This window comes from Rhododendron vialii, chromosome 2a (assembly GCF_030253575.1).
Source record: "Rhododendron vialii isolate Sample 1 chromosome 2a, ASM3025357v1".
In the NCBI taxonomy this organism is placed as follows: Eukaryota; Viridiplantae; Streptophyta; class Magnoliopsida; order Ericales; family Ericaceae; genus Rhododendron; species Rhododendron vialii.
Window position 1 is genome coordinate 42,051,719 of NC_080558.1, and position 20,793 is coordinate 42,072,511.

General features: G+C 38.3%; 3 protein-coding genes across 3 annotated transcripts; 2 read left to right on the plus strand and 1 right to left on the minus strand.

Moving 5' to 3' along the window:
• Positions 1-447: 447 nt before the first annotated feature.
• Positions 448-9,915, plus strand: LOC131317551 (protein BONZAI 3-like). The gene is made up of 11 exons (XM_058347092.1): positions 448-581; positions 674-1,056; positions 4,259-4,306; positions 6,659-6,807; positions 6,898-6,946; positions 7,218-7,274; positions 8,517-8,696; positions 8,803-8,937; positions 9,407-9,468; positions 9,595-9,694; positions 9,781-9,915. The coding sequence occupies exons 2-11, from the start codon at positions 904-906 to the stop codon at positions 9,913-9,915; spliced, it is 1,068 nt and encodes a 355-aa protein (XP_058203075.1). The 5' UTR covers positions 448-581; positions 674-903.
• A 265-nt stretch (positions 9,916-10,180) lies between these two features.
• Positions 10,181-10,660, minus strand: LOC131317552 (uncharacterized). Its single transcript, XM_058347093.1, has one exon. It carries the CDS (start codon positions 10,658-10,660, stop codon positions 10,181-10,183), a length of 480 nt encoding a protein of 159 aa, XP_058203076.1.
• Positions 10,661-16,897: 6,237 nt separating this feature from the next.
• Positions 16,898-20,719, plus strand: LOC131317553 (formin-like protein 18; the record flags this gene model as incomplete). Its single annotated transcript, XM_058347094.1, has 5 exons — positions 16,898-17,635; positions 18,569-18,614; positions 19,377-19,552; positions 19,655-19,992; positions 20,318-20,719. Coding segments are annotated over 5 exons (1,323 nt in total), but the record flags the coding sequence as incomplete, so codon positions are not given.
• Positions 20,720-20,793: the final 74 nt, after the last annotated feature.

A 20,793-nucleotide genomic window follows, 5' to 3' on the forward strand; every position in this document is an offset into this window, starting at 1 on the left:
TCTATTTGTAAATGTAAAAAATTTTAAGGTTGTATATATAATTCAATACTTATTTTTCTCCCAAATTCTGTACGATCAATGAGAGAGTTTGGGTTCGCTTGAGTTTAATGAGCTGAGCCAAATCAAACCCGAGTCTTGATGAGCCCAATTCGAGCTTAGATTCGGCTCGGCTCGATTCATTTGAGTTTAACGAGCCAAACTCGAGCCAAGATATTCAAGTTCGAATCGAACCTGAGCCGAATCCGAGCTAAACTTGAGCCAGACTAATATCTTAACGAACCCAACCGAGCCGAACCCGAGCCTTGAAAAATTTTAACGAGCCGAACTCGAACCAAGTTATTCAGGCTCGAATCGAACTCGAGCCGAACCCAAGCCGAACTCATATCTTGACGAACCCGAGTCGAACTTAACAGGGTTCGGCTCGATTCGATTCGTTTAGAGCCCTACTACTGGTGGGTTGAATGTCGTTTTCTCCCAATATAGAAAAAAGAAAGATTAAGAAATTAAATCGTACTCCCTTACTAGTTTTCCCCAAAAAATGGGGGAAAATAAACAGGGCAGAGGTCAAAAATTGAGACGAGGTTTGACCTAATTTCCAAAATTGTTCTTCGAATTCTATTTCCATTGATTTTCTCAACTGACCCATGACGAACCCTATTGATACGTTTGCCAGAGATTGACCCGGAAACTACGCTGTCTGAGTGAGCGGGGAAGGCAAGGCGTGCATCAACATGGTTCATTTCGGCACGTGAAGGGCCCAAAAACCGCCGGAGAGGAGTTAGAAAACTGCCGGATTATAGTGAGAGAGAGAGAGAAATTATATACGTTTGTTTTTCGATATTGTGCAAAGGAATATCAGGAGGTTACAGAGAGAAAAGCATTTAGAGGGAGAGAGAGAGAGAGATGGGGGGATGTTGTTCGGATGTGAGGGGAGGGCAGCAGGCGGTGGGAGGGGCCCAGCAAGCGACAGGGAATATTGGTGGTGGTGGGAACAACGACGCTGTAGACTTTTTCTTTAAGACCAAAGGTCTTCACACTCTCTGCACTCCAATGGAGGTATAATCTTGTAGAAGAATATGCATACTGTATACAAATGCAATTACCACCACACAAACCCTGGTTGCGATTGTCCTTTTGGCACAGTAGATGAATATGTATACTGCGTACATACATCGCTGTATGCAATTACCACCACACAAACCCTAATTGCGATTGTCCTTTTGGCAGACATTGACACACAGTAGATACATCTCTGTATGCAATTACCACCACACCCCAAACCCAATTTTGTCTTCTCCCACGGTGGATCCTCTGTACCCATGTATTTTGAGTCTTTAGATTGTCTGAGAATTTTTTTATTTTTCTCCCCAAAAATTATGTGATCCAATGGCCCGGCAATACATTTCGGTACAGAGATACAGGTATACAGGTATAGAGGATCAGAGGCTGTTCCAATTTTGAAAAAAGGAACTTTAAGAAATAGAAGGTAATTTTAAAGTCAAAAATCATGTATTTACGTAAATAATTTTCCTATCAATATGGATCTTATTTGATAGATTTCATTGAGATCTTTTAATCGGTGCAAAAAAAAAATAAAAAATCATTTTTCATTTTCATTATATTTGAGTTTAAAATTATCTTTTTTTTCAAAAAGAAGGTTTTGGGAGAAAGCAGAATGAGACCTCACTCTTCGTCTTCTCCCCCTAAAATTGTGTGTGATGATATAGTCGCTAAATGAAAATATGAAATTTCATAGTGCCTTTTCATCAACTTTTTACAGCCCTTGGGGGTTTAGTGAGAAAAGAAAAGAATAGGAAGAAGAATCTTTTTGGATAAAAAAATAAGTGAGAAATGATATCTATTCTGTTTCGCAACTTTTCTCATAAAAGGTGATGACATATTTAGCGAGAAACCATAACCTTTCATTGTTCATGAAATCACTTAATCCAATGGGGTTGTTAGTCCCCTGGTTTACGTTTTCGGTAAATCACCCGTTTGTTGTCTTTCAAAAACAATGTAATGCTTGACACATTCGCTTCAATTCCTTTTGTTCAATTCCTTTTGTTCGCCATTGTTAATTTCAATTCCAGATCCCATACTCACATGAATCTCTAGCATCTTTGCTTATACGAAACTTATTCAATTGAAGGAAGTAACCATAACATCTATATTATAAAACTGAGCGGTTTCTGTTGAAAATATTTAGGCATATAAATGAGAGCAACCTCTATAACCGTTAGATCACTTTACGTTAAATTTATAACCATCGGATCATTTCTTTTTTAAAAGATACAGAGAATATATACTCACTTTTTAGGCAATATATATCTATGTAAAATAATGTTGCCTTGTATGTTCAAATAGAAAATTTCTCAAAATGATAATTGATGCTTTTTGGAGATTACAACTATTCCGTAGAGCAATAGGGTAGTACAAACAATTTATTTAAATTGAGACTATGATACATTCCGACGTGCCTTTAGGCACGGGAATCCGCTAGTATTATTCGTATCTTGATATTTGGCATTGTGTTGAGCTTTTTGATAGATTAATTGAAAAAGAAAAGCTGGGTCTTTCTTGCACATTAATTTACTATAAGAAAAATGGATTTGTAAGCTATTTTGCATACAATACGGCCAATACCGTTTATTTCTGACCTGCTGGAGGAAACGGATGAACAACAGACTTGGAGTTGGATAAATTGCTTTTAGGTTTGGGGTGCATTGGTGTTTGGGTTCATTAGGTGTAGGTTGGGCTTGGCCCTTGGGAGTCTTGTTTGCGTCTTGGTAACAGGTGTTCTTAAAAAATAGGAGGCGAAGAAGTTGGTTTAGATCTCACGAGAAGAAGTTGCTCAATGCATTTCTACTCCTACTGTATTGTACAGATTTCATTTTATATCTTTGTGATGAATGAAATATTTGCCGATCAATAAAAAAGTATTTGAACTGTGCAAAAGCCATTCAAAAAAAGAAGTGAGTGTCAAGAACAAAGTGTTGTACACCAAATAAATCAGATGAAATGTGCTGAAAATGGATATTTGATCCCTCACGACATTTTTTGTTGATGAAAGCATTGCAAGATTCTCATTGTTATGTCCTTATTCGCGAGTTAGATTTCTGTATTTAGGCAAAGCCAGTCCTTGTCACAAAAGTAGGGGGGACTCAATGATTGTAGAGATCTTTTTATTTCTGGCCTGCGTGGTATGAAAAATATGAGTTAACATCTTGGTCCTTTGAAATTAATTTTGGCCCCCAACATGAGATGCCCTATTGTGGACTTTATCACCAGGTCCTATTAGCATCATACATTCGAATAGCTGTTATTTGACTTTATGGTTTCAACGCTTCTATTATAGTACTCCCTCCATCCCACAAAGATGCTCCACTACGAAAAAACGTGCAATTTTCGGATAAAAAAATAAAATGCTTCCTTGCGTAAGTTCTCAATTTTCTTACACCATTTAAGAGATCTCAATTAGTGGGATGTGGCGGTGGGGGCAGAAGTTACACGTGGTTGCAGTGGAGCTGTTGGTGATGATACGAAGGCAGCAAAGCGATAGCAACAAGAGCTTGGGATGCGAGGTGTTTTGCGGCTAACGGCTGTTGGAGTGTTTTTGGGACTAGCGACTTACGGCTGTCCTCGTAGCGGCGGCTGCTTTTCGGATCCAGGTTGATGATGTTTCAGATGGGGGCGGCTGTCCTGATTAGGGTTTTGCTATGGTTTGATTTGGGCTTAATTCATTGGGATGTTCCAATTTTCTGGGTATTTGGCCTTTTAGGTGTTCGTATATTAATTGTTTGGGTTTGACCCATTTTATCTAGGCTTTTTGGCCCTTTAGGTGTTTGGGCTAGTCCCATTGGGTTGTTCCTTGGTTGGCATCTTGCCAATCAAAAGATTGGGTCTCAGGCTCGGCATACGTGTCGTTCTCTTTGTCCTGGTAATCTTTGTACCTTGTTCAGAGATTAATAAAATTTGTCGCTGTTCAAAAAAAGAGATCTCAATTAGTTCTTGGTGCAAAGAAATTTAAAAAATTATGCATGAAAGTTTTTTTTCATCAGAAAATTGCACGGATTTTCGTAATGGACCATTTTGTGGGATGAGGGAGTAGTACTCTTTTTAACTTCTTCTGCCCTTTCTGAGAGTTAGGATTTCACATCAAACACCTGTGACCCCACATACTTTTCTCTTTCTTTCTTTTGTAGAGTCTGTCTACTCAATTTATATTGCATGACGTGATAAGTGTCTTAATTAACTGCAGTTATCTTTATCAGCTACAAAATTACGCGACCGTGACATTGTTTCTAAGGTACGCTTCTCTTATTCAGAAAAATTGTACAGTCTAAGAGCTGTATTTTTTTTGCGCAATGTCCCTATTCTATATGTTTTTGCTTACTATCTTCTTAGTTGTGTTCTAGTGCCATCTTATTATGGATTCATCACTTTTGTTTATGTCTTATGAGACTGTCATCATGTTTGTGGCTGACATGCTTCATCCCTATTATGATGCTAAGAGCAAGCTCTGCCGTACCCGCTTTGCTGTTTTATTTTTTGTTTCACTCATAGTTATGGATACCGTTCCGTACCGGCCGGTACGTACCGTTTTGACGAAGAACCGGTACCCTAACCCCCCAATTTCGTTCCGGTCCCAATACCGGTCGGTACCGGACTTTTCTCTTTTTTTTTGGGCCGAAATTTTGCAGTTTTTTTTTTTTTTTTAACGTTTTTTTCTGGTTCAAAAAAAACAAAAAAAAAAAACTTTTCAGGCCCAAAAAAATATAAAAACGTTTTTAAAAATTTTAGCAAAACATGGGCTTAACCATAGTACGTGCGCGAGGCTTATATCCCGGATTTGCACCCCCCCTGCGCACAAATAACCCGTGACGTGCACCCGGTTAATTGGTTTCCGAATCAGTTTTTCCAAATTGCCTTCGGCCACGGCACATTTTCCTAAGCGCGCGAGACCTCTTATTGGGTTCTCATTCACAAGTTCACTAGTGTGCAAAGTCATTTAAAGTGGAAAAGAGTTTTGTAACTAAGCAATGTGGGACTAGAGAATCTCTAGTAGAGATATTTTATGATGAATTGTATGATATGGGGGATTTTTTTGAATTATAATTATATATAATTATTATATATATTGTAGTTGCGGTAAATCCGAAACGGTACCCGGTACCTGACCGGTACCGGTACGTACCGTACCAGTAGAAAAACCGGTACCATGTCCGAAACGGTATTCAGAACTATGGTTTCACTGTAATGCTGACCTTAGAGAAACTGGTATTGGGAGTTAATATGAAAGGTTCAAGAATATTACTACAAAGAATGCTAACCAAGAGCTCGTAATAGTTGAACTCCTTTACCCTTTCCCTTGCGGATTTGTCACAACAATTCGGTCGGTAGAGGTTTTCCCCTGTATTGGAAGTAGGGTGCACATTGCATGTGAGTAGCCTCTATGGGTTCTCATGAAACATTTGATATTATGGCTGTTTAGGCTTTGTGAACGTATTTTATGTCGATCCTTGTCCTAAGGCCATCCACAGTGGTATAATCAAAAATAGATAATCAAAAGTTGACACATCAGCTCTTGATTATTCACTTAAGAGATTGCTAAGCTTAACAATGTTGAGGTTCACAATGGTCACTTCTAGTCCATAACCAAAATAAGGGGTCCACTACAATTTCACACAATCTCTCTCTCCCCTTTTGTTTCCCACCATTCACTTCCCTCCATTACCTTTTTTTTTGGGCAAAAATATATCGAATATATGGTGTTCTTCCTAGTGTTATCTATCAAAATAACACCGATTTTTTTTTTCTTCCTATTCCTATAGCCTATATCACAAATCAACTACACTCTTAATCTTTAAAAAAAAAAAAAATCAGATGTGTTCTTAAATTTGGAAAAGAATGCAAGGTTCTCTCTCTTTTTTTTTTTTTTTTGCAAGATTCTTTGTTTACTCAACCATGGGGGGAGGAACAAAAAAATGAATAACCACTTTTTAGTCGAAAAAATCAATTTTTTTTTGCTAAAAAGTGATTATTTATCAAAATACTTAGGTAAAAGTAAAAAAAAAAAAACACTTTTCTCGATTCCTCTGGTTGAGATGAATCAATAACCTATAAAAGTTTGGTGCAAAACTAAAAAAATGAGAAAAAAATTCAAATAAAGATAATTTTCAAATTTAAGTTAAGTTTAAGTTAAATTCATAAGAATGCAGCCTAAAATAGAAACGTAAAAGAAGAGTAAAATACCTTAATCCAACAACGATGAGTTAAATTATAGATGATCGAGAAATATGAGCTTCACTTTTGGAGGAAAAGAAAGAGAAACAGTTTATGGTTGAAGTGAAGAAGATATAGAGCAAGTGAAGAAGAGAAGAATAAAATAGTAGTTGAAATACATGTGTATATAAATTTTGGAATTAGTTAACTTATGTAGTGTGGGGTTCACAAATTTTGATTATTGAAAAAGGTTGCTAGTTTTGGTTATCCAAAGCCCAAAATTTGATTATTTCTAAGGATGTTGCTAAGTTTGATTATACCATTGTGAGCCATTTTTTGCACAAATATTGTTAACTTTAACAACAATTGTCTTTTGGTTATACCACCGTGGATGGCCTAAGGTCGTTTAACTCTAAGCATATCATTTTCATTACAGAGTGATCCTATGGCAGTAGTTTATATAAAGAACTTGGATGGATCACTTGAGGAGCTTGGTCGCTCGGAAGTGGTAATGAACTCGTTGGATCCTGCATGGATTGAGAAAATTAATGTTTCTTATCAGTTCGAGATACTGCAGCCCTTGGTGTAAGTTTTATGTTTACTGCATTTCGTTGTTATTAATTACTTTTTCCTTAAGCTTAATCTATCCAAATGTCTGCTCATTTGTTCTGGCAGCTTTCATGTGTACGATGTTGATACAAAATACCACAATTTACCTGCGAAGGTATGTTATGGTCTTTGCTTGCAGGTTATTTTTTCTTATCATTTGAAAATTCACTTGGCTTCACTATCGTAGCTGAGATGTGTTCTCAATTTGCTAATGCTTCAACATTTGAATTACATTGCCTTTTGTAACCATTGAGCATTCACAAAAGGGTAACTACGGGAATAAGTACCTACATCAATAATTTACTTGTAAGTTTATGTAGCTTTTCAGCATCGCCATTTAACAAAAAGTCGCAGAAGCTAAATATGAAAAATACGGTGTCATGCAGATGTTGAAGTTGAAGGATCAAGAATTTCTTGGTGAAGCCAGTTGTGTTCTCTCTGAGGTAATTGCCTTTGAACAATCACAATGCAAGCTGTTTATTCTATTTGATCCTTGTGCCAACTTTTTTGATGTTATTATCTCCGACATTATTTTTCAGATTATGGTATTGTTATGTAATGCAGTAACTTGTATCCACTTCTTACAAATGAAAATGGAAGTGTTTGACATGTTTGGTTGCTTGTGTGATGTTCGCACTGAAGTGGCAAAGGTTATGTTACTTACGTTTGAAAGAATCATATGTTCTCTGGAAGTATGGAGAGACCCAATACATGATATGACACAACACAGACTCCCCTGACACAAGTTTTCAGAAAAACAAGACATCACATGGAAACACACAATAATAACTAAATTTTTTTATTTGTATGCCTGAGAATATTGATTCTTCTTTATGGAAATTGAAACAAACTACTTTGGATTCCTGATAGCAGAAAAGGAACACGGATAAATGCTTATAGATGCACATTATTGATTATTATATCTTAACTATTTGCCTTCAAGTTTTTTTGCTTCAGAAATTTTATATCTCTAGTGTTTAAAAGTGATAAACAAGTGTTGCAGCTTAAGTATCCAAGTATCCAATGTACCTCAGTTTTCAGTGACCACAAGAGGCTTCTTTGTGAAGTAACATAACGTTGGTCACTTGATATGTAATCTTCTTGTAAGGCAAACCCTCACATGTTTGTGCCTCTCTCCAGAATCTGTTGAATTATTGTGGAGTGCCAATGAAAGCGCAACAGAGCATGACCCTGAATTGGTCATTGTCTAAGGTCTCTTAATACATGTGTCTCGCTAGATTATTGTGCGGCTTGTGCCCTAATTTCATTCATCAAATATGGGTCCATTTACTTTAGAATTAGCCTTAGTTAATAGACTAAACAAACTCAAGCTGGAGCGGCACGCCGAGTCACATGCCAAGCATTTGGAAGTAGTTGCTTTCCGAGGGAGATGTTTCTACTTCCCATGAGTTGGAAAGGCTTGTATATCCTCCAAAATTGTGCAGCATAAACTAGGAGTATAGGGTTTGTGATCAAACATAGTGTCCATAGACACGGGTATATGTACCAATGCTCTTATTATTTTCGAAGAGGCTTTTCCTTGTGATTCTCTCTCTCATCAGTCCTTACAATCTTTGTATACTGGAGGCTAACTGATTCTACTTGTATTCTGTTATTTTCTTTGAATCCTATTCAGATCCTTATCCTATTATATTTCTAAATTTCCCTTGCTTAATCCATGGCAGATAGTTACTAAACTAAGTCGGAGATTGACTCTAAAGCTTCAGAACAAACATGGCCGCAGTGGTCTGAAAAACTTGGGGACACTTACTGTCCAGGCAGAGGAAACTGTTGCTTCAAGGAATGCTGTTGAGATAACATTTCGTTGTTCACACTTGGAAAACAAGGACCTATTTTCCATGAGCATACGTGTATTAAGCAGCTGTACTCCTGTGCCTATCTGGCCATGATTTTATTTTACTTAAAAGAGTTGTTTGGTTTCTTACTTTTCTTTGATTTACTCATCTTTAGGATCCTTTCCTAAGGATTTCTAGGATTGTTGAGAATGGAGGTTCTGTACCAATTTGTAAAACAGAAGTTGTGAACAACAACTTGAATCCACTTTGGAAGCCCCTATCTCTTACTACACAGCAATTTGGAAGCAAGGTAAACTTTCTTCTTTGGATTATTCTAACCTGCCAAAGGGTGTTGGATAATAGGTTAAATTTGCATTGATATTCAAGAAATGTATATTGATATTTGTGAAAGTGTATTAATATCCGTGAGATATGCGTTGATATCCGAACTTGTTTGGAATTATTGGCATATTATCCTCCTCCTAGTGGGCGGAGATAGCAAGACCGTTCTTCTTTTGAGAGGCCAGAGCTGAATTTGTTTGGGTTTGGTGTCTGTTGTAGTCCTATGTAATTGGACAAGGAATCTAAGAGCTTTCTTTGATGTGATGGCCCTCAGTAATAGTCATGTTTGACTTGTAAATGAAAGGACACATAAATATCATTTCAACAAACGAGAAACATTGTGATTAGAACCCAGAATTTTAACCAATATTCTACCTTAACTGATATCCTTTTCTTTTTTTTCACATGTTGATTGAGAGAATTTTAATATGGTGCAGGAAAATCCGTTGGTTATCGAGTGTTTTGATTTCAATGGCAATGGCAATCATGTATTAATCGGGTAACTGTCGAGTGGATTAGGAGTCAATTTTCTAATTTTCTAGTAATTGTTGCTTTTCAGAAAGTTCCTTCTTTATCGTTTTCTGTCAGGGTCATAGCACTAAAATTTTCATTTTATTGTTTATAGTAAACTGCAAAAGTCAGTCGCAGATCTTGAAAAAATTCACAACGAAAAAGTTGGTGCAAATCTCATCTCGCCACCTTCTCGTCTTCGAAGTCATGAGAAGGTATTTTCTTTATACTTGGACGAGGTTTTCAACTACAGTTACACAGCCCTCGTTTCTTAATGCACCTTGTACTTTTGTGTGTATAGGTTCTGAAGAGCCAACTGTTTGTGGATAGAATTGTTGAGAAGAAACTGAACAGTTTTCTTGATTATATCTCTAATGGATTCGAGCTTAACTTTATGGTAGCTGTTGATTTTACTGGTAATTTTACTGGTAATTAACTCTTGGATTGCTTAAGGAATTGGTAATTAACTTTAGTTGCTCGCTTCATACACTCATATGGTCCCAATCTTTATGGTAGCTGCAGTGCTGATTCGTAGCACGTTTTGCGTCTTTATCCCCGCCTAGACTTGGGGGGCATTTGAAGTATGGCTGATTCTTTATTCGATAAAGAATCCTATAAATTGGTTCTTTCCAAACCGTAGTGATAGAAAAGAAAGATTTAGGGTCAGGAGCTTGCTTATTCTTGTACGGTTCTTTCTTAGCCTACCCATACTCCTTTCTTTCTCTGTAAGTCTTGGGCTCTGGCTTATCCACTTTCTTAACAGATGCCTTTGTCTGTTCGGCAATAATCCTGCCATCCTCCCGGAGTATGTCATCCTCCATTCTGGCGTGTTGTTCAATTCGCTCCATTAGTTTGGCCAACGTTGCTACCAGATGCATATTCAAAGACCGGCGCAACTTTCCCCGAACAGGCAAGCCAGTCTTGAAGGTTGCAATCGCATATTCTTCACTGCAGCTCTCAATCTCGTTGAAAGTCTCCCAGTACTTTTTAGCGTAATCTCTGATCGGCTCACTTTCCGCTTGTTTCATAGTGGAAAGGCTTTCGAACGTTTTCGGGGCTCTTCTGCTTGTCAAGAACCGGGCAGTGAACTCCTCGGCCAACTGCCTCCATCCTCGTATGGATCGTGGGGCCAATTTATGGAACCAAGATAGGGCCACCTTCCCGAGACTCGAAGGGAACATTTTGCACAAGATGGAATCATCCCCATCATGCATGAACATAGCCTGCTGGTAGTGCTGTATGTGAGCTACGGGGTCTGCGTTTGTCTCGTAAAGTATGAACGTACCATGCTTCACTCTGCTCAGCAACCTAGCCTCTTGTAGCCTCATTGCAAATGGGGAGGCCGCTATATTACTCAGGGCCTTCCGTGCTGCTTCTCGTGCAGTCATGGTTTCATCTTGTTGTCCTTTTGTTTTGTTGGGTCTAATCCTTTCCCCAATCGGAATCAGGTCTTTCGTACCTGTCCCTATGATGCTTCCTAGTCCCTTCCTCCTCAGGGGTAGAACTTCGGCCCCTACTTCTCCTTCTTTTTGGAGAAGTCCTTCTTCGTTCCGGTGTTCGGCTCTTGCTTCTGCTCCTCTTTTTTCGTGGAGAAGCTTTGTGTCGCCTTGGGGTTGGACTTCTGCTTCTGCTCTTTCTTCCTCGTGAAGGGGCTTTTTTGTATTTTACCATAGCATACCCGTTGTCGCTGGAATCTCTTTGAGACAGTAAGGAATCCTCTGGGTGTTCCCTGATTCCCTCTAACTCCCTGATCTCATGCTCTCATTTTTTAATCAGACGAGCATACTCCTCGATTTCTTGTCTCTTTTTATCGAGAACATCTTCGCTATGGTGCATACTCCTGGAGTGTGCAACTGATTCATCCCTTCGGTGGGATTTACTCCTTCTTGTGGATCTCGAAGCCGTCCCTCCCTCTCTGTTCTTAGAGTTGTCATGAACAGTAAGGGGAGCGGCCTTTACTCGTGGTCCTCTTGTGTCCGCCTTCGGGCTTTCTCGGAGCCCCAAGCGGAGATTTATCTCCACCTCCATCTAGCAGATTTTTCGGATCGTGTGGTGTTGCTAGATCTATTTCCACCATGGTCGTTTTTTCAAAGGAAAATGGTTCGTTTCCCACAGACGGCGCCAATTGTAGGGGGATGAAAACAATTGATGCTTCGGATCAATTGGGAATGCAACGGCTTATTCGTGCCTTTTCACCGGAACCCTAATTCGTCGTCGGAACCCTAATCTGCAAAACAGACAAGGGGTGAGTGCACCTTTGCCTCCCGTGACAAAGGCCCTCCGATGCCTAAGTTAGTATCACGTACTGGCAATAAACCCTAAATATCAATAGGAAAGTAACGTATGAGTGCAATGTATTGCGTACCGTTATCTCTATGTTTACCTCATATTTATAGATTCATGGATGCTTGCCACCCAAGTATCCGTGTTACAATAGGTTTCCTACCTCGTATAGGAAACCTGAATATCTTGGATTCTCGTTCTCTTATCAGTTCATTACCTTAGTCCACTTAGGACTCTTTTCTATAGCTGGTCGAACATCCCACTGTCATTGGGTATCTATTTTAGATCCTATATCCTCGAGATCTCATTCCATAACGGAATAACACTGCTTCTAGACTTTTCCAAAATGTTGTTCCTGCCTTAACACCTGATTGGAGCTCCTTCCTTGTTCGGCTATGCTCATAGCCGAACAGACTGTCTGGACTAGTTTACTTCATACTTTAACTGGTCTTTTGTCAATCATTTTGGCTTTACGTCTTCTCATGAGTTCTCAGTCTGTTCGGCCCTACTCTAGGCCGAACAGACTATTTGGAGCAGTGACTTCGCATGTTATTTCTCCTAATAGATCTATACCACGGTGCCTCATACCATATATCTTGATTCTATCTGTTCGGGAATACCTCCATACAATCTCTTCAACCTGAGCATATAACCAATAAATCCATAATGTCTTGTCTTCGTTTATCTACACACACACACACACACACACACACACACACACACACACATATATATATATATATATATATATATATATACACACACTAAATAAAATTCCCCCCTTACTAACAAAACACAACGGTGTCTAGATGGAGGAAACAAGGAACGAATCGCACGGAAACAACAACCAGAATGACGTGTTGAATAATGGACAAGATAGGGGCCTTCAACCTAACGGCCCATTCAGAGCTACTGACCTATTGCAACTCATGCAAGCCTTCATTGCCGCTGCCACCGCAAATGGCCAGCAACAGCAGGCAGCCCCACACGCACCCCAAGGATCCATGACTAGGAGCCATGCGCTGAATGAATTCTGCAAATGCGGCCCACCCCACTTTCATGGAGAACCAAATCCCATAGCTGCAGAAGCATGGTTAGAGAAAGTCAAAAAGATTCTCAAAACACTAGACATCTGCGAAGCCAGCAATCGAATTGCGCTAGCTACCTATCAGATGCAAGGGGAAGCTCAACATTGGTGGAAACTGATGGAAAGCATGCACGATGTGGAAACCATGACTTAGGAGAAGTTCGAGGAAATTTTCCTTGATAAGTACTTCCCAACACCGGTCAAACAAGCAAAGGCCCAAGAGTTCATAAGTCTCGAGCAGGGCACCATGACTGTAGCCCAGTACGCCGCACGATTTGAGGAACTGTCTCGCTATGCCCAGACAGTCGTGCCTACTGACGACGCCAAGGCAAGAAAGTTCGAATGGGGACTCACTGAGACACGTCGAGATGTGGTGGCACAAACTCTCCCGACCTATTCACAGGTAGTGTAATGCGCACTTAAAATGGAGAGAGAAAACTTAGATTCCAGGGCGAAACGTGAGCAGAGGAAAGTCATGACAACAACTGGAGGACCTATCTGCTCAATCCATAGTAATAAGAATGCTCCTACTCCCCAACCCTACAACCTGAACTATACTCGTCCCCAACAACCACAATTTAACCAAGCTTGGAGTAACCTCGATCCAGGGTTTAACCAAAATCCTAATCCTAACCAGATCCTAGCACAGAATCAAGACTCAAACTTTAACCTTGGATCAAACCGCAACCTCTTTCCTCAAAACCAAAACTTAAACCGCCGCTGCTATTACTGTCTGGAGGAGGGACATATTAAGAGTTATTGTCCTAAGCTAATTGGAGCTGGAAACCAAGGAGGACAGCCACAAATCAGAGTAAAACTGTAGGATTTGGGAATCAAAATCAGGCTAGATCGGCTGGATTTGTTAACCAACCCGGAGGACAGAATCAGCCTCGTGGTGGTTGGAATCAAGCTCCAACTCGCCCTTTTCAGAACAAAGGACCAAACGGACAAATCAAGCCCACTGCAGGGAGGGTGTTTGCACTGCAAGGAACGGAAGAAGAAATAAACCTTGCAGTAATCCAAGCTACCCTCATTTCTTATACACCTACGTATAAGCTCTATTCCAACGCTTCACACTTATTCATATCTGTTGCATGTGTACCCGCACTTAGACTAGAAACTGAAACCTTAAGGATGACCATGCATGTGACATCACCATTAAGGGGATAAGAGTACTAACCTGTAAAAGGTATGAATTGGAAGTGTCAGATTTGCGATTGACATGAAACTTACAAGTAATCGAGATGACTGACTTCGACGTCATACTCGGGGGTAGATTGGCTGACCGCAAACCGAGCTGTCATAGACTACCATCGAAGGATGGTGACAACTTAATCGCCAGATAGAACGTGCTTCAAATTTAAGGGGAATAGGCAGGACCTTTTTTCACCAAGGCTCACAAAATTGGGTGGCATAACAAACTCACGGGATGGATAGCAAGCCTCGAGTTGGAGGAAACAGATCGTGTGAAGTTAGATCTTCCCATATTACATGTGAATACAAGGACGAGCTTTCCGAGAAATCATCGGGACTACCCCACAATGGGATATAAACTTTAGAATTGCAACCAAGAATGACGCCAATACCCATAACCCCATGCAGAGTGACACTGACTGAGCCCAGAAGCAACTCGGAACGGACCGATACTATGCACACCAACTTTCGTATCTAGTACACCTTAATTTCGAGGACGAAATTATTTTAAGGGGGGTAGGTTGTAACGACCCGAATTTTTGACCCAATTTTTTTTCCTAAATATAATATTATTAGAATTATTTTACTAAATGCAATTATTATTTTTTATATACAATTATGCATGTAATATATACATGCATTCTTTTTATAAAAAATTCTACACACATGCGTGCATGCACACTCCTCCTCCCTCAACTTAAACTCCTTCCGTCTCTCCGTCTCCTACTCAGTCTCTACTTCCTCCCTAACCCTAAAATCAAGCCCAATTCGTCCATTCTAAATCCCATGAACCCAACTCCATTAAATTCACTCTTATCCTCTTCCACCAAAATTTTCCTATAAATAGCCAACCCCATTGACCTATGAAAATACCACGATATTTCCTACACTCCACCGACCAGAAAAGAAGAGAAAAACAGAAAAAACCCAAGCTCCAATCAATGGAGTTTTAGAGAGGGAAAGAAAAAGAAAGAAAAGTGAGTTTCATAACTACGCCCAACCGAAACTCAATTCAACCATCCCGATCACCTCCTATAACCCAGGGCATCCCCAAACAAGCCTCAATCCGATCCCAAAGTCTCCCGATCAAACAACCCGAAATCTTCTTCCCTAAAATTCAAGATTCGTTTTTAAATCAATTCGATCCGATTCAAGGTATTATAATCCATTCCAACCTCTTCTCCAAGTATATTAAGTGTTTATATCTTTAACCCTATGTCCCGAACAAAAAAAATATAATTCACCGCTCGTTTTCTGCCATATTCATCAGTTTGATATTATTTTTGAGCCCGACATTTTATTTGTAATTATTTACTAAGACGATGACCATTATGATATTTATTTTACAATCTTTTTGATATTTTTGATATTAATAATATAAAAAACTACTTACTTGATATTATTTTCTTACAATGTAATATCATATTAGTATAAAACGTATTAATTATATCATTTTAATTTATATACTCTTATTTAGTAACTTTAAATGTTTCGAAACCACTTTTCGACATCTCAAACACTATTTTTGACACCCGGACTAATTTTCCTAGACTTCTCACACTTCAAAGATCATAACTTGTTAATATTATTATTTTTATTTTAATATCTATTTATTTAATTTTTTTTACTTATTTTCATTCAAAATTTTCAAACGAAAAATCTTTGCGACCTTCCGAATAATGTTTTTAACATCCAAACTTTTTTTTTTTAGACTTCTCCTATCTCAAAGATGATATCTTGTTACTTATATATATATTTTTTATTTATTTTACTAATTATTATATTTTTATAATGTTTCCAAACAAAATTTCCTAATGACTTTATAAGCCTTATTATAAATGCCCGAATAATTTTATTTAGACTCCTTACCTTCCGAAGATGAAACATTACTAACCTCAACCTATTTTATGTATTAAATAATTTATTATCCATTTATTTTACCTACGACAACTTTTGTTAATATCTTTATTTAAAATAATTCCGCGGCCCGCCGAACCCAACTTTTAATACTCAACTGGTTGCATAGGACCTTTAGGGCTCTTAATAAGGTCATGTTAATTATTCTAAATATTTTTACTTAATTAATGTATTTAATTAGTTCTTAATAAATCTAATTTCTTAGAAATAATTAATAAGAGCCTAAAATAAATATTTTTTAAAAAAACTTCTTTTCAGTTCTTACATTATTAATGACATCTTGACCATGCAAGACTAAGGGCAACGGCCCATTCATAAGAGGTTGTGTGTTTGCATTGTTTGTTATTTGTTTTAATTATTATTCGTTTTAATTGTATATTGCACCGATACTTGATTTGGATGCTAGTATATATTGCATAGACCATTAGTATATATTGCAAGCAGTAATCACAACCAGAATAGATTTACAAAGTCAGCACAAGACTAATAAAAGTTGATCCAGAAAATCTTCTGGTAGCTTTTTGGTCGCAGCATTTAAACCTTTGCATCCTTATTTTACTGTAACTGGTGTTTGTCTAGTAAAGGAGTAGACACTAGTCCAAAGAGTCAAGTTTTGGTTGGAAACTGTCCAAAACAGACCAAATGATTGGGATATTGAAATCTTCCAACGTGATCCTAATTGTCTCATCACTCAGGTTTTTTTCTTTTTGTTTAAAGCTGAACGCATGATGGTTTCTTCAGAATACTTTGTGCACATGGCCCGGGTTGAGGGAACTGCCCCCTGTTGACTCTGTGCATGCCTTATGTGTTTGGTATGGTCGTTTTTGTATATGAACTTATCTGCATGAAGAAAGGAATGATGCCATGCATTGTATGGAAATTTTTGCATCTTGATGCTGCAGAAAGACTGCAGAAGGACCTTGGCCTATTCTAACTTATACGTTTGTCATTTCACCTTTTTTGTAAATGCATAGTCTTCGATTGCTGCTTTACCACCGATGTTTTGGAAGATGATGATTACAAAGCCTACATGGGAAGGATAGTGAATAACCTTCGTGAATACTCCCCTGACGCTTCATTCATGGTATTTAACTTCCGAGAGGGAGAGCATCAAAGCCAGATTGATAACATATTGTCTGGGTATGATATGACTGTGATGGACTATCCTAGTCAATATGAAAGTTGCCCATTACTCACCATGGAGATGATCCACCACTTCCTAAGATCAAGTGAGAGTTGGCTTTCACTTGGGCAGCGGAATATACTCTTAATGCATTGTGAGAGTGGTGGGTGGCCAGTTTTGGCTTTCATGCTCGCCGCTCTCTTCATTTATAGGAAGCAATACATTGGGGAACAGAAAACTCTGGACATGGTATATAAGCAAGCACCTCGTGAGCTTTTGCAGCTAATGTCGCCACTGAATCCATTACCTTCACAACTGAGGTACCTACAGTATGTCTCAAGAAGGAATGTGGGCTCAGTGTGGCCCCCACTTGATCGGGCGGTTACATTGGACTGCATCATTCTCAGATTCATTCCCAACATGGATGGAGAGGGAGGTTGCCGTCCGATATTTAGGATATATGGACAAGATCCTTTCATGGCTGCAGATCGGACTCCCAAAGTGCTGTTCTCAACACCAAAGAGGGGCAAAACTGTTCGTCATTACAAGCAGGTGATTTCAATATCTGTTGCTATTCCTAGTGTGATTTCCTTATGTTTTCTTTTCTTTTTTTCAAAGGTAGTTTTCACTTCATGCCAGATCATAAGGAAACATAATTTCTGGATATTGTTTATATTACTATCATTCGGCTAATTAGATGTTATTGCGTTATTCTGTAATATGCTTGAAGCAATCATACCATCAAAGGATAGTTTTTGAGAGTTAGTGTAGCAAATCTTCCATTTTTACTTGTTATTTTTGTTTTAACTCTGCTGCTAACCAGTAGAATTGCTTTCGTGTAGACCCGGGTCAGCAGGATCAAAAAGATCTACTGAATTCACAGCTTCACAAAGTGTGAATCCAGGGGCTGCTACCTCAACTTCTACCCATGCGTCCACTGACTATCCTTTCTTTGGTCTGGTTCCCAAGCCGTACACCTGTTCTCGCCCAACCCGGCAAAGACAATGGCTTTGTTCATTTTCCATTTTAACTTTGTTTTGTTTTTGTTTTCTAATCATTACCCTATTTTTCTCTTCAATCATTACCCTTTTTCGCCAATTATTACTTTCATTCCTCTCTCTATCTCTCTCTACTCATTACCTCTCTCTAGAATCATTACCCTATTTCTCTCTCCACCCACTACCAAAATTAAAATACCCAAAAATGGAAACCAAACAAAGTGAAACTACATTCTATTTTCCGGGTTGGGAATGACAGCTGTTGTTCTCTGCCAACTTGGGAAAAAATGCTGTTATGTCGCCTTAAAGCCAACTGAATCTTTGATCTGGCCTGCGTACAACATTCATATTAACTGCATTCAATATAAGTGATATTTCTATGCTTTGTGTTCTTATGAAGAAACTTTTGGAGATTTTGGTACTTTAAATTTTAATTATCAAGTTCACTGCATAGCTTATATCATATTGTTTTCTTACTTTATTGCAGACAGCTTGTGAACTAGTTAAAATTGACATCCATTGCCATATTCATAGTTGTCAGAATCGTACGATTCACGATTCGTATCGTACGATTCGATACGATTCGGTGGGTAATCGATACGAATAGGCTGCCGAATCGGAAATAGCTGAGAATCGTAAGTGAATCGGTGATTTACGATTCGTATCGTACGATTCGATACGATTCGGTGGGTAATCGATACGAATAGGCTGCCGAATCGGAAATAACTGAGAATCATAAGTGAATTAGTGAATTGTTCGATTCACTTAAAATTTCCAAAATTCATTTTTCTCTTGTTTTGCTTCTTTTTTTGTTTGAAACGGGTTCAAATATTTTTTTAAGGTCTAGTATTGTTATATGTCATCTATTATCTATGTTATATGGATTGATAATAAGAAAAAGAGATTTATTACAAGAGTGAATCGAAAATGAGGAAGATAAATGGAATAGGCCTTCTAAGGGTTTGTTTTGTACTTATAACTCTTTCGTACAAAAAGAACCATAAGTAGGCTTTACGAATCATCATCTCTTGGTAGTTGCAATAGAAGCAACTTACCTAATATTCCACATTATTATCAAATCATCATTTAGAAGAAAGTATTTATTGATTTAGGTCTAAATCTTTCATTTGTAGTATATATTGTTGTTACCCTAATCAATAAGCATAGGTTTCTATGCATTATAGAAGTCATGACTGAATCAGAGCGATTAACGATTCGATTCGATTCACGATTCGAAATTGACCATTTCGATTCTCGATTCGATTCACGATTTGACAACTATGGCCATATTCAAGGTGATGTTGTGCTCGAGTGCATTAGCTTGGATAATGATTTGGAAAATGAGGCAATGGTTTTTCGTGTCATGTTCAACACTGCCTTCATTAGATCAAACATTTTGATGCTTAACCGTGATGAAATCGATATTTTATGGAATGCCAAGGATCAGTTTATGAAGGATTTTAGAATAGAGGTAAATATGATTTTATAATTTTTTTAATAATGTTTAGCGATACAACATTTTTTTTTTTCCTTCAGAAGCAAATTTCTGTTTTCTTTTGTGGGCTGGATGAAGGTACTCTTTTCAGAAATGGATGCTGCACCTTCATGTACTACGATTGACTTGCCTGGTACTGAAGAGAAAGGTCTTCCGATTGAAGCATTTGCTAAAGTTCAAGAGATGTTCAGTAATGTGGATTGGCTAGATCCAAAATTAAGTATGCTTGAGCAAATCAATATCATCCAAGAGAAATTGGAGTCCGGTTCTCCCCAGATTGCTAAAAAGATCAGTTTGTTGCAAGAATCAAGTCCTGAAGAAGTAACAGAGAGACAAAAATCTGATGGGCTCCAGAAAATTAATGTTCTTCTAGAAATATTGGAGTCTAGCCCTGCTGCTACGCCAAAAAAGATCAAGTATGGAATTCTATTTTACTCACTTAAATTGGGAAAGAAGTGTTTCCATTTTACCCAGTCAATTCTAATCCAACTAAGGCTACAGATCTTTCCGGCTAAGGAGTGGGAAGTTGTTAAGAATCTTGAGTATTACTAGTACGGAAGTTGTTAAGAATCTTGAGTATTACTAGTACTATGTTTTTAGGTTCCAACTTTTTTGTTTTTACAGAACCATGAAATACAGAGCCAAAAATGGAGGGAAAAAAATACCGAGAATAGGAATAGGAAAAAATTATAAGCTTGCTTTTAAAATATATCTACCATATCTAACAGGAATCTGTTGCAGGAACTGGATCCTGAAAGAGTTTTAATGGAGCCAAAATCGGAGGAATTAGAAAACAACTTCAAATGTTCACCATCAATGGATATGGGTAAGAACCTTATGCCCTCTTTGGAGGCATCTGAGATGATGAGCTCAGTGGTGAATAAGATTGAGTCCCAAGAACTGAAGATTGCTCTTAAGCTCCCCACTCACTCTAAGAAGATTGAGCCTCAAGAGCTGAAGATTACTCTTCAGCGCCCCACTCACACTTAGATCATATCCCAGAGAGTACGTCAAACTTCTCTATCAGCTCCAGCTTCATATTGCAATTCCTTGCAAGGTTCACCTGTGTTGAATTCCAGATACCACAGTGCACCCTCAGCTCTAGGCATTACAGCTCTGTTGCAAGATCACACAGAGTCTGAAAATAACCAATTTACTCACCCATTGTCTATATCGCCGCCTCCTGCCACTTCAGATTCTTTTCCACTTCCGTCAAA

Bases quoted from the DNA above. Each gene is read 5' to 3' on its own strand.
- LOC131317551 (XM_058347092.1), top strand. From the start codon at position 904: ATGGGGGGATGTTGTTCGGATGTGAGGGGAGGGCAGCAGGCGGTGGGA. The intron at 8,697-8,802 runs ATACGTGTATTA...ACTCATCTTTAG, and splicing joins AGGACCTATTTTCCATGAGC to GATCCTTTCCTAAGGATTTC. The intron at 8,938-9,406 runs GTAAACTTTCTT...AATATGGTGCAG, and splicing joins CACAGCAATTTGGAAGCAAG to GAAAATCCGTTGGTTATCGA.
- LOC131317552 (XM_058347093.1), bottom strand. From the start codon at position 10,660: ATGTTCCCTTCGAGTCTCGGGAAGGTGGCCCTATCTTGGTTCCATAAA.